Here is a 13,334-nt window from a genome sequence, read left to right on the forward strand (position 1 = left end):
GGTCCACTTCACCTCCTTCACGCAGCCTTGCATCCTTCTGCTGGTCCAGGAAGCTTCCCGCCAGCCTGTCAGGGTGCAGCCCTCAGTGCTCACCCTGGTGGTCAGAGACGGCAAGAGGAGGACGTGTAAGCAGCTTTACAGCACAGGAGGTTTTCAGGGATTTAAGTGGCCCACATGGACCTGGAGGGAAATATGATGGTTATAAATATCTCCACCTTTATATGAGCAGATACATGAGCCTTGCAACTGATGCGAAGATTTGACCTCACATGCTGGTGGTGAATCACTGAAAGCAAGGCCAGCCTGGTGAGGCAGGTATTTTTGGGGACCCGTGTACGAGATTAGCACCATTACAAGTCAGTCTAAGTCAAGCTAATGCCCGGCAGTTGTGTACCCGCACACACACGCATGCAGACCCAGGTTTGGGGCTGCAGACGTTGAAATGGTATGATAAGCTTTTTACAAATGTTTGTCAGGAACGGCAGAAGGTGTGCGGGGATCAAGCCTCGGCGGGGATTTGGCTGCTGAGCTGAAGGTTGGAGAAGGAGCGCAGCATTAGCTGGAGGAACAATGGAGCCTCTGATCAGCCTGTTTACAGGGTACGAGTATTCACATGAGGCTCACACTCCGTATCTGGCCTCATTTGCAAGCATCTCCACGTTGAAGTAGTGCAGAACTAAAATGAGAGGAGGCTGGGCGATGGCCTGTATCTGCACGCGTGTGTCCCATGAGCTGCTGCCACTGTGGCTGGAACCGTGTAACTGGTTTGGAGCACCCTCCCTGAGTCTCCAGGCATCCACAGGCTGTCAGACTAACACACCAGGCATACACAGCCCCCCCCGGCTGGGTCTGCCACATGGCCTCCCCGCAGCTCTATCTCTGCCTTCTGGCTCAGCTCATTTTGAGCTGGCCGCTCTGATGCTTGGACGATGGTTTTCCTACTGAGCACCATCACCTGAGAGGCAGAGGTGTAAGCCACCTTCACCCCATTATTGATGGAGACGGTTCAGCAGTTCAGCTTTCAGTGTGATTCAGTGCAATTTAACCTGGCGTGTGTTAAGGCCGCCACATGTTATTGTTATCTTGAATATATTTACTGTGCATTTTCCTTTTAAAGTCCAAACAAGCCAAAACATGTAAACAAAAGTTAGTCAACCTCTCGAGTGTGGCAGCGAGACCGCCGCGGGAATGCGCACGTAGCGTCCGCCCGCGCACGCACGTTAAGAGCATGACGTCAGTACGTGCTTGAGCCTGCCCGAAAATGTTCTCCCGTGTTGTTGGGTTTCGGAGGAGCGCAGGACTTTGCGGTAGAATAAGAGCTGTTAACCCATGAAGGCGACAAAAACATTCCGCATGATTGTAAACTGAAGGCCTTGACGTCTCCGCGGAGCAGCGAAACGGTGTTCGGGGGAAGTTTTCCCGGTGGTCGTTTTCTCCCGGAGTGATGTCGAACCCCGGGACTCGGAGGAACGGTTCCAGCATCAAGATCCGACTGACAGGTAGGAACCGGGATTAAAAACTCTGTGTTCCCCGCGGAACCGTTTCCAGACTGCAGCTTTGCTGAGGCAGCCCGCGGAGAGCCGCCGGAGGTGTGGGGCTCCAGCATTCTGCTGTTTGGCCAAACATCCGGTTCTTCTGTTAGCTCACATGCTAACCAGCCTAGCTCAGGCGGACAGAAGACAACAACAGTCCTCTCGCTCGTCTCAATAAACACAACTTATAACGCATTTGATACCACTGCAGTGCGTTTCAAAACTTTGGGATTCACTACCGATTAGCCTCTGTGATGTTAGCATCTCGGAAGCTAATCGCTGTGGTCGGTGCTGACCGCTAAACGCTATGCTAACTACACCTTTCGTACCTTTTATTTCTCTGACATTGTTTGTTTACACTGTCTAAACATCCGCCGTGTTTATATGCGGGGGATGCAAGAGGATATGGTCTGCCAAAATAGTAAACCCGCATGAGCAAATAACTCACGGAAACAAATGGATCGCTAATGTCGGGTTTTGAAATAACTGTGAAATAACTGTAAGCAGTCAGTGAAATAGTTCATTCGCATTCCGATTTGGGATTCGTCCAGTGTGTTCCCTGAAATGCTCGGATGTGTTACGGGGTTCTGTGCCTGAAACCAGCCACTACTGTGGCCATATATGTATATTCATCTACTGTCGATGAGCAATTCAAGTCTTGCGCTGTATGGTTGACACGTTTATGATTTGCAGAACAACACCCCAATGTTTGGGGTCTGTCTCCTCACACACACAGACACACAGCTGGAACAATGGTTTTAACTGTAACCCCACTGGGCAGCTAGGGGCCTCCATTCAAATGGAAATGATCTCTCAGTAGCCTTTGGCAAACGCCTGGCTCCTCTTTCATTCAGAACAGAACGGTCACAGTGAAAACATCCATAATGACCAGATGGGTCTCTCTGAAGAAATTGATGTTAATTTTATTGGTACCAAACCAGTATGAAGCCACCATAACAGAGTCTGCAAATATTAGCCTTAAAACACATTCTATGCAGTATATGACTTGTCTGACTGTTGTGGTTTTCTTTCCTTCATTGGAGCGGTTATATGAGAGGTGTCCTCACAGACTCCTCACTTCTGTCTTCCACTGAAAATAAAGCAGTATATCCCCGTTGCTTTTGTTGGTATTTTAGAATTGAGGTCAACTGCATTTTCATATTGCTTTGGTTCCAATGCCCCATGGAGCAGTATGGATTAATGTACTAAGCCAGATGCTCTGTATTTGTGTTGGTGAAGCCAGTGGCAGCAAGTTGGTGGATAAGTCTGGCAGAAACCTCACCACAGGACTAACAATATTGTAATCACCAACTGCAGATGCTTAGGCACTACAGCATGTTGATGATGTCATGATGATGCAGTCATCAAGTTTCTCTATATATTATCAGCACAAATGGTAGGCTTAAATCTGATAATGCTATATTTCCACCACCAGCTCGCCCCTTATTGCTAATGATGACATGCGAGCAGCTAATTACTGTGTTCCTACTTGGGAAGTGTTGTGTGTTTGTGAGTAGCACAGACGAGACATGTGGATCTTTTGAGTATTGAAGAGTAATGAGGTTGTTGAAGCAACCTGCACAGTCGAGCAGACGCGACCGTCTGTCATTCACATGCTGCAGAATCATATGTTCTGGGATCAGTCCAAAACACACAGCCACATAGCTGAAACTTGGTGCGGTGCTGTTAGCATTCTTAACTGTGCACCGCCCCTGCAGGTATGAGTGCTCAGTTGATTGGGCCAGGACTGTACGATGAGCAGACAGGAGAGCAGCGTGGACCAGCTGGCCAGCCTTGTGTTTCGTCTGTCAGAGAGGGGAGGTGTTCGGTCGACATCAGGGAGGCTCGGCTGTGTGTGCGTCTGGACTGGAGATGCAAAGGCCAAACAAGATTGTGTTCTTAAGAACGTGTTCAAACTAGTCAGGAGAGGATCGTTGTCTCCATCCCCGTCTGTTGTTGGACCATGCAGTGTGAAGTAACGGTTTCACAATCCTGTTGGCTCACACCTGCATCCTTATTCATTACATCACATGTAGGGTCATCTGCACAGATGAAGTCGCTGGCACCTGTGCTGCACTCTTGGAAACGTTCAAGTGACTGCAGTTTGACCTACTTTGAATAGAAGTATTAGCTTCTGACCACAGTGAGTCATCTTTTTGTCGGTTGGTCTGCTCTGTGTGTCCATGTTAGCAGTTCCATTATCCATCGACTGTCGTGATTAAAGGAAAGAAACGAAAGATGACATTCATGTCTCATACAGTTTTACCAAAGCAAAACCATCTCTTCAGGTCTCTTTTTCCCCCTCTCACTGCAGGTTTTAGTTGACCAATGTTAACATGAGCACTATTGTCACCCAGATTCTTTCTGTTAGGATGCATTTAATTGAGCACAACAGTTAGTTTAGGATCTTATAATAAAGTCCTTTCACAGTGTTTATTTGCCTCTAACAAGGTCACCAGCGGCAAAAATAAGCCGTTTGTCTTCAAATAAAATGGGTTTATTGTGCAAAATGTCAGTCAGTGAATGAAAAGAGTAAGAAGCTCAGCAGGGTACTGTTCATTTGGTCGGGCATGCTGCACGTGTGGCCCCAGGTTCGATGCCAGAAATTGGGATTCCTCAGTGATTTAGTGAAGTGCTAAGTCTTGGGGCAGCGAGTGATTCAGGACACGAGACAGGAGAAGGAAAACATGGAAACAAGGTTATTGTTGGTGCATGAGAAAGTGAGAGTAGGGGCAGTATTGACTCCCAAAGTAGCTTAAATGTGTTTGACAGGGAAGAGCGGCAGAGAAATGCTGTTCACTTAGGAAGCTGCATAAGCGCTTCTAATCCGCTCGCTGAGCGAACATGCAGCTCAGACTCCGCCACATTCAGCAGCTCCTAAATAAATGTAGACATTTTTAACTCAACAGTTTATTTTTAGCACAATAAATTAGCCAGTTGCTGCAACTGATGTGACCAATCTAACCTGAGACGTGCGACCTACTTTCTTGTCTTGGGCCGCAGCAAAGAGAGAAACCCATTTGTCACCTGGAGTGAGTGTTTGGACTTCGGTGGGGGTTGTGTTATTAAGTAGGTGAGATGTTTACTCATGTGCCTGACGGCCGCTGCTTTGATATCTGGAGCTGGAGGAGATGGTCACGCAGGAAATGACAGTCGTTCGCTGAAGTCGGTCACTGTGCTTCACTTTTGACTCTGAAGCTTCACTCAGCAGTTCAGTGCTCAAGATCCACAGCTGAGTTGGATGTTCTATCAGTATCAGGTCCTAGAAGCAAGAATGCGACGCACCACCATCCAGCACTCATATGGGACAAGCTTTCAGTTGAAGAATGCAGACGGCTTGAATGAAAAGGAAGCTTCGCTGTCAAGTGTGATCTGAATCTCTAGATCTTACTATCAGTCAATTACAGTCGTCGACTTCAGGTCAGCAAGCCACTCTTTCTTCCATTAGTGGGAAAGTGTTTGCTCTGTTTATCCGATTGTTCCACGGCCTGGATTAAGATGGGAGTCTTCAACATTTCTCTTGGCTCATGAGCAATGGTTTGAGGGCAAATGTTTCGTAATAAATGCAGGAAGGGGTCAGTGAATGTTTAGCTGCCTGTAATTTTACACCAGCTATGTTTTGTCATGAGGAGCTCAGACTGTAAATGCCTATAATTCCTATCAAGACGATAATGATGCTCGTATTTGATTTCAGAACTGTGAAATGTACTAACACAACCTGATGTTCATGAGTCATAATCCTGCATAATTCTGTTGATGCTTGGATGATTCCTGCTGAATTGAATCCAGATTAATATTTAAGACAGTTATTTTGAAAGTTGTCGTTTAAACCCTACTGAAGACGTAGGTGTGGTTTGAGTTACATGTTCATACAATCAGCGAAGAATTGACCCTGGAAGAAGGAGCTGATTGTATCTTTAGATTAGTCTCAGTGAGAAACTTATAAATACACTTGCTCCTGTTATTCAAGCAAGAATCTACTGTGCACCTCCATGTGACTGAACTCCAGTGTACTCATCTGCAGGAGAGTACATGGCTTCTCCGGGGCCAGAGCGTTCAGACTTGATAGTTTTATGCTGAAGCCACAGTGTGTCCTGCCAGACTTTGGTTATTGGGAATGGAAAAGCCAATCTAAGTTTCGGATCCTCTCGCCTGCAGCCTCAGGTTATCCAGCGATAACAACTCATGCACCTGATTCGGCCACAAAGAATGTTAGAAAGTGGCCTCATGGTGTCTTAGGCCGTTACTCCTCCTGTTCCCCGTGTATGTGGAGCGCAGCATTAGCTTTTATATGTTTGGACTTCATTTCCCTTCATCCTGCGAGTGGAGTTTTTGTTGCTCCCTGAAGAACGATGAATAGAATTCCTCTTGTGTTGACTCTGTGCAGCTTTTGGCTTAGACATGAGTGCCAGAAAAGAAAGCAGCTGATGTGTGTGTCGTTACCAGCCTTGACCTTGGGAAAATGAGGAATTTCCTGTGACTCTGAGAAACAGCTCGGCGCACAGTCAGTGTTTCGGAAGCTCCGGTCTGGAGGCTGGAAAGGGATACGGGGTGAAGCCAGGGGGCTGTCCCTCCTCTGCTGCCTGATAGCAGTGCAGCAGGGGTGGATGACATGGCAGTGACTGAGAGCCCTCTGCTGCTAGGGAAGAAGAACATGGAGCAGCACAGACTGTCTGGGGCGACTGTGTCCGCAGCAAATATGATGTCTCCGATTGGAATGTGTGAGTCAGGAGGAGTGGTAGAGGTGTGTGATGAGGAAGGGGTTCGGACATTCCGCTGCCATTCTCAGTCTCTTAATCACAGGAAATACTCCATATATTCACCGTCACCACATCCCAAACTTGATCTTGAGCCTGAAACCTCTTGATGTTTCCAAAGGTGTGACCACTGTGAGAGCGGACTACCTGACCAGATCCCCCTGGTGTGTATAGCTCGTGTGAGGTGTGAGAACAGCAAACTCCAGACGTTGCCTGGGCCACGCATTTGCAAGCCAAATGCAGAGCCTCGACTCATGCGTGCTACATGCTAGACCAGTATCCTGATGTACGGACAGCCTCATCATTGACCACACTCACTGTTGCAGTAATCAAACTGGTCTCAGAGAAACAGAACCTCGATTCATGAGCTAAACAAAGGAATGTCCAGGAAGCCGTGTGTGTTCTCTCCACAGTGTTGTTTCTCATAGAAAGCAGTTTGGTAAATGGTCTCGTGGTTTCTGATATCGAAACTATCCTGTGGTTGAATGAGTCACACAACCTTAACCTGGATGGCAGTGGCCAGTTCCGGTCTTTGTACTGGCTTCTCTCTGATGAAGACCCTCCGTTTGTGTGATCGTGGCCTGATGTGAATAACAGAATCCCACAAAGCATCATGAAGCAAGTCAGCTGAAACGTGTGCAGAGACACCACCAATTAGCAGACTAACAGACCCGGCTTCGCCTGTTTGAGCTGAGTGTGCCCACGTTAATGAGCTGGCAACAGTGGCATGCTCGGCGTGGGCGGTTTGTCTCTCTCTGTGTGTGTATTAGTATGCACACACACACCAACACCAGCCGCCTCCTGACTGCTCATGCTGTCATAAACATAAATATTCCTCCTCTGGTTTAATGTCTCCTGCAAACTTTAGATTCTTTCTTTGTTCTGATGCTGTGCAGCCGCCCCCTCGCTCAGATCGTTTGCATATTTCTGTGTGGAGTTTTTTTCCTAATCTTTCTGTTCTCTTTGCAGTATTATGTGCCAAGAACCTCGCAAAGAAAGACTTCTTTCGTAAGTACTGTTCTGCATGCGACTTGCGTCATGTTTAAGTCGTCAGCATTCCACTTCACTCTCAGAATGTTGCACGGAAAATGGAATAGAAACTGAGCGTAAAACAAATCATCAACCTAGTCATGTGTGGGGGAAAATAACAAAGTTCTGAATGTCAACAGCTAGAGACTATCAGTTCTACTCCTCAGCAGATCGTTTTCAATATTCTGTTAGTGACCACTGTGTTCCTGTGTGCCTGCAGGTCTGCCAGATCCTTTTGCCAAGGTGGTGGTGGACGGATCAGGTCAATGCCACTCAACAGACACAGTCAAGAGCACACTGGACCCCAAATGGAACCAGCACTACGACCTGTGAGTCCTCGCTGCTGACCTGTGCATTATTTATTTATCACCTTGCGGGTCCGTGGTCAGGCTGGCACACACACAGGGCTGTTACACCTGGGTAAATTATTCAAGCCTGAGTAGGAATGGACTGGTCTTCAGACCTGTGCCGTGGCTCTGCTGCATTACTGTGACAGTGAGAAGATGGTGGCCTGTTCTTCTTCTTCATCATCCTTGAAGTCTATGTGGGGCTGACTCATCGTGACCCTCCCTCAGCATCTGAGCTTCTCATTGCTTTGAGAGGAAAGAGGACCAGTATCGTTTGGTTCTTCTGGTAGATTCTGCTGTCCGGGCCTCACACACACGCACACACACACCGTGTTCTGCTGACGCATTCCCTTCTGTGGTTCATGAGATGCCGATCACGAATGATGTCGTCTGTAACGTCCCTTGTGCTGCAGCTACATCGGGAAGACGGACTCGATCACCATCAGCATATGGAACCACAAGAAGATCCATAAGAGACAAGGGGCTGGCTTCTTGGGGTGTATCCGACTTCTATCAAACGCCATCAGCAGACTAAAAGACACAGGATGTGAGGCTCTTAGTAACACGCTTGTGATTGACAGTCTAGACTGGTGTTCAATGTGGCATGTCTTGTTGCAGACCAGCGTCTAGACCTTTGCAAGCTGAACCCCTCTGACAGTGATGCAGTGAGAGGGCAGATCGTAGGTAAGGCCCAGCCTCCCTCAGCTCCTGAGCTCCGTCAGACCAAGTGCTCACTTTGTTTTTGCTTGTAGTGAGTTTACAGACACGGGACCGCATCGGCAGCGGGGGTCCAGTGGTGGACTGTCGGGGGCTGCTGGAGAACGATGGGTGCGTATGTGATCCGTGCAGAGCCAGACCTCCTCATGCACAAACATGATGTGCATCTTTGAGCTGAGCTACTGAGGTCCACCGTGGTCTGCCTGTCAGTGGGAAGCGGCGCTGCCTCCCTCTGAAGGGACACACTCAACAACCAGATAATATGGTCACATTGTTGGTGACTCAGGTTCCTTTGAGGGATGTGAAACCAGATATTGTGCTGACTGCACTTTTTTGTCTTAAATATGTATGTACCAATCAGACCAAGAGCTTGCAAAATACTGAGCTTGAAGATATGATGGCAAGAGTGACCTCTGACCTGCTTTTGCTCTGTGGACGCGGGGCCTACTTGAGTGTGTGCTGCACGTGATGCTTCAGTGAGGGGCGTGTTGGTGTGCAGGCCCGTGTTTGAGGGATGCATCAGTGAAGAGCCTCTGCCCTACTCCGATCCCACGGGGGCGGCCGGAGGCGGCAACTGTCGCCTGGACTCTCCCAGCCAAGAAAACAGACTCCAGTCTCAGCGGATCAGAGGGCAGGATTCTCGGGGTCACGGCCACACCCCACAGAGCAGACCTCATGGTCACCAGCCACCGGACCTGCCCGAGGGCTATGGTGGGCTGTTGCACCAACACATGAGCACTCTGTAGAATATCCCAGAGGGTGAGTGACTTTGCTTGGTTTCTCCTCAGAGCAAAGGACGACGGTGCAAGGCCAGGTGTATTTCCTCCACACGCAGACAGGTGTCAGCACATGGCACGACCCCAGGATACCCCGGTGAGTCTCCACCCAACACAGTTGACGTCCTTACTTGAACGTTCGAATGAATCCCTGAGACTCCAGTGTAGAGGGAGTCTGGAGCACTGTCCAGTGTTTTATATGTCAGAATAACATTGTGTGAAACAAATGCATGATGGGTGTCAGGCCCGAACTCCAGCGGGGAGGACGCGCTGCAGCAGTGAGTCTCAGCGTCCCTGCTGGAGCCAGCATGGAGGTCGGCGTGGAGAATGGCACCTGCAGAGTCTCCTGACCCTCTTGTTCGGCTGCAGGGACCTGGCCAGCGTCAGCTGCGAAGAGCTAGGCCCGCTGCCGGTGGGCTGGGAGGTCCGCAGCACCGTGTCGGGTCGGATCTACTTTGTGGACCACAACAACAGAACCACGCAGTTCACAGACCCGCGCTTGCACACCATCATCAGGTACAGTCTCCTGCCGACATCTGACCTCCTGACGCTCCCCATCCCTGGGTGAGCTTCAGGCCCGTGAACTGGACTCCTGCATCTAGCATGTGTCCTTACGACCCGACAGCCAACAGTCCCAGGTGAAGGAGTCGTCGCAGCCCCCCCAGATGGATGTGAGTGGGGAGGATGGAGGAGGCGGAGGGGTGGGCGGCGGCGGTGGCTGTGGCGGCGACGGTGATGTGGCAGCGCGGTACGAGCGGGACCTGGTGCACAAGCTGAAGCTACTGCGGCACGAGTTGTCGCTGCAGCAGCCCCAAGCTGGACACTGCCGCATTGAAGTGTCCAGGGAGGAGATCTTTGAGGTGAACACCGGCCCTAGCGTGGAGGAACAACACAGCGCCTGTGTGTGCTGAGCCTGTGTGGGTGCTTGCAGGAGTCGTACCGGCAGATCATGAAGATGCGACCCAAGGACCTGAAGAAGCGGCTGATGGTGAAGTTCCGGGGGGAGGAGGGTCTGGACTATGGGGGCGTGGCCAGGTACTGTCTGGACCGTGACTTGGCTCTGCAGCACACACTGATGCTGAAAGAGGATTTCTGTGTTTTCCAGGGAGTGGCTCTACCTGCTGTGCCACGAGATGTTGAACCCTTATTACGGCCTCTTCCAGTATTCCACCGACAACATCTACACACTACAGATCAACCCCGACTCCTCCATCAACCCGGTGAGTGGTCCCAGGCGCCGACCCCACCCCCACCCCCGGCGTTCCGCCTGACTCCCTGCTCCTCCTGCCTCAGGATCACCTGTCCTATTTCCACTTCGTGGGGCGCGTGATGGGCCTGGCGGTGTTTCACGGCCACTACATCAACGGCAGCTTCACGCTCCCCTTTTACAAGCAGCTCCTGGGCAAACCCATCCAGCTCAGCGACCTGGAGACCACCGACCCCGAGCTGCACAAAAGCCTCGTCTGGATCTTGTAAGCTGGTGAGCTCCCGCCGGTCCGAGCGCCGCGTCACCCCACTGTGTCCTGTTGCAGAGAGAACGACATCACCTCGGTACTGGACCACACCTTCTGTGTGGAACACAACGCCTTCGGCAAGTTCCTCCAGCATGAGCTCAAACCCAATGGGCGGAACATCCCGGTGACCGAGGAGAACAAGAAGGAGTATGTCAGGTACAGACCCACCCCCACGTTGCTCATCTCACCTCTATGTTGGGGCTGAAGAGTGATGCCTCTCCTCCGCAGGCTTTACGTCAACTGGAGGTTCATGCGGGGAATCGAAGCCCAGTTTCTGGCTCTACAGAAAGGATTCAGTGAGCTCATCCCTCAACACCTGCTTAAACCTTTTGACCACAAAGAACTGGAGGTCTGTGAAGGTGCTGTTTCTTGGTGGCTCCTGTGGGTGACCTGTGGTGTCCTCCCGTCCAGCTGATCATCGGAGGCCTGGGGAAAATCGACCTGGCTGACTGGAAGAGCAACACGCGGCTGAAGCACTGCACCAGCGAGAGCAACGTGGTGCGGTGGTTCTGGCAGGCGGTGGAGGCCTTCAGCGAGGAGCGCAGGGGCCGACTGCTGCAGTTCGTCACCGGGTCCACTCGGGTCCCGCTGCAGGGGTTCAAGGCGCTGCAGGGTGGGTCATGCCCCGGTGTCAGGCGGACTCAGGCCTGGCGCAGTGATAACTAGAATGTATGTGTGTAAGGTTCTACAGGTTCTGCAGGACCAAGGCTCTTCACCATCCACTTGATCGACGCCAACACAGACAACCTTCCCAAGGCTCACACCTGGTATGTTTGAGTAAAGCCCTGCTTCAGTGGGAGGTGCCGGCCACTCAGCCAGCTCGTGTGTGTCCAGTTTCAACAGGATCGATGTCCCGCCCTACGAGTCCTACGAGAAGCTTTATGAGAAACTGCTGACTGCGGTGGAGGAGACCTGCGGCTTCGCTGTGGAGTGAGCAAACCCGCCGGAGGAGCCGCACTTGCACACGACTATTTTTCAAATGTTTATGCGCATTTATGGAACATTGAGTGCACGGCGGGCCAGGGAGCGGCCGAGCGTGACCGGGAGACTGTTGCCAGGCGACCACAGGATGAAGCACAGCGGCGCTGCAGGAAACTAAAGTATTTTAAAGGTTTTTGAAATGTTTTGAAGAAGCATTTTTTATGAATCCTTTGGTTTGAACAAGCAATGATGTCAGTCATCAGAATGTCTGTCGCCACGGTGACTCCAATCACACACACGCCAGTCTTTGGCCCAAACCGAACCGAGCCAGCGAACAGAGACTTCGGAATCAGTACACAGCGGACTGTCTTTCTTTCTGACAAACTGATGAGTATTCATGCTTCATGTTTTTACCACTGTGGTGTCTGAGTGAGTGAGTCATGCGTGTGTGTGTGTGTGTGTGTGTGTGTGTGTGTGTGTGTGTGTGTGTGTGTGTGTGTGTGTGTGTGTGTGTGTGTGTGTGTGTGTGTGTGTGTGTGTGTGTGTGTGTGTGTGTGTGTGTGTGTGTGTGTGTGTGTGTGTGTGTGTGTGTGTGTGTGTGTGTGTGTGTGTGTGTGTGGCACCCAAGGTTACCCTGTAAAAACGATCAAATGAGCCTGGTCCGTTGTTTTTTTTTTTTTTTTTTTTTTTTTGTCTCTTCCGTTTGCACCTGCGACCACTTTGATCTACTCTGATATTTTATTATTTATTACCAAGTGATTACTGACCAAGCTGCTATTGGCTCTACGAAGAGTTCTCACTAACACCTCCCACCCCCCTGCTCCTCGTACCAGAGTTCTAAGGTCAATTATCTTCTCCACAAAGTGGTTTTTATTGAATTTCATAACTTTTTTAACATTCATATTGATGCATATTTGTGTGAGTGTATGGAAGTTGTTCATGTTGGTGTCGTTCAATACCCTGTTACACTTGCTGACTCAAAAAGGACGACCCAAATTCTGATTGATCCTCAGAGGTCAGATTTTCCACAATGAGCCATGGAAATGCAAACCCGTCGTCACCTTCAGGAATTTTCCTTTTGTTGGAGCTGTTTAATAAAGTCTTTGCTACACGTGTCATTTATGAATATTCCAAGTTTAGTTCTCATTTCAGCTCCCAAGTCGAGTGGCATTGGTCGTCGGCGGGTTTCAAACCAGTCTGATAGGTGAACTAAACCCAAACACTTCATGTTGAGCAATGAATATGTGTAAAGTAACATGTAAGATTGAAGACTGTTAAGCAGCAACATTTCAATCTGCCTTTTTCTGAACTCACTGTGTAATGGATGCAAGAGTATTGTAACTTACTATGTACTAAAACATTTATGAGAAAAGACCATGTAAATAAGATTATATTAAAAGAAATTACAGTGAATACTTTGGTGTCTTTCTTGTGCTCTTGTTTGCATTTTCCTAACTCAGAAGCACCAAGGCAGAACCACTCTGCATTAATGTGTCATTTGAGCAACATTTCCTCATCAATTCAGGGAGGTGTAGATTTTATTTCATCCTGGAGTTAAATGTTTAAAGACTGAATCTGGACACGTCTTTATTTCTTTTTTTACAGTTGATATCTCATCCTGCTGTCGAAACATGGCCATATTCCAATATCCTGTCGTTCCTGTCACTCTCCAGTGACAGTTTTTTTTTTTAGAATTTCTGCTTGCTAGAACACAACTTTTTTTTTTTTTTTTCACCAACGC

General features: G+C 49.4%; 1 protein-coding gene across 4 annotated transcripts; it reads left to right on the forward strand.

Moving 5' to 3' along the window:
- The first annotated feature begins 1,239 nt into the window (after positions 1 to 1,239).
- Positions 1,240 to 13,000, forward strand: smurf1 (SMAD specific E3 ubiquitin protein ligase 1). 4 transcript variants are annotated; one of them, XM_053852200.1, is made up of 18 exons: positions 1,240 to 1,499; positions 7,259 to 7,297; positions 7,539 to 7,647; positions 8,079 to 8,212; positions 8,284 to 8,349; positions 8,418 to 8,530; positions 8,895 to 9,093; positions 9,171 to 9,255; positions 9,528 to 9,674; positions 9,784 to 10,018; positions 10,090 to 10,193; positions 10,264 to 10,378; positions 10,452 to 10,630; positions 10,691 to 10,828; positions 10,901 to 11,021; positions 11,084 to 11,285; positions 11,355 to 11,439; positions 11,507 to 13,000. In XM_053852200.1, exons 1-18 carry the CDS (start codon positions 1,445 to 1,447, stop codon positions 11,604 to 11,606), a joined length of 2,226 nt encoding a protein of 741 aa, XP_053708175.1. In that variant the 5' UTR covers positions 1,240 to 1,444; the 3' UTR covers positions 11,607 to 13,000. The 4 variants fall into 4 exon arrangements, with proteins under 4 accessions (XP_053708175.1, XP_053708176.1, XP_053708173.1 ...); XM_053852201.1 differs by having other exon boundaries at positions 11,364 to 11,439; XM_053852198.1 differs by having other exon boundaries at positions 8,418 to 8,493; positions 8,882 to 9,093.
- Positions 13,001 to 13,334: the final 334 nt, after the last annotated feature.

The sequence above is a fragment of the Synchiropus splendidus genome, chromosome 19 (genome assembly GCF_027744825.2).
Source record: "Synchiropus splendidus isolate RoL2022-P1 chromosome 19, RoL_Sspl_1.0, whole genome shotgun sequence".
Taxonomy (NCBI): domain Eukaryota; kingdom Metazoa; phylum Chordata; class Actinopteri; order Syngnathiformes; family Callionymidae; genus Synchiropus; species Synchiropus splendidus.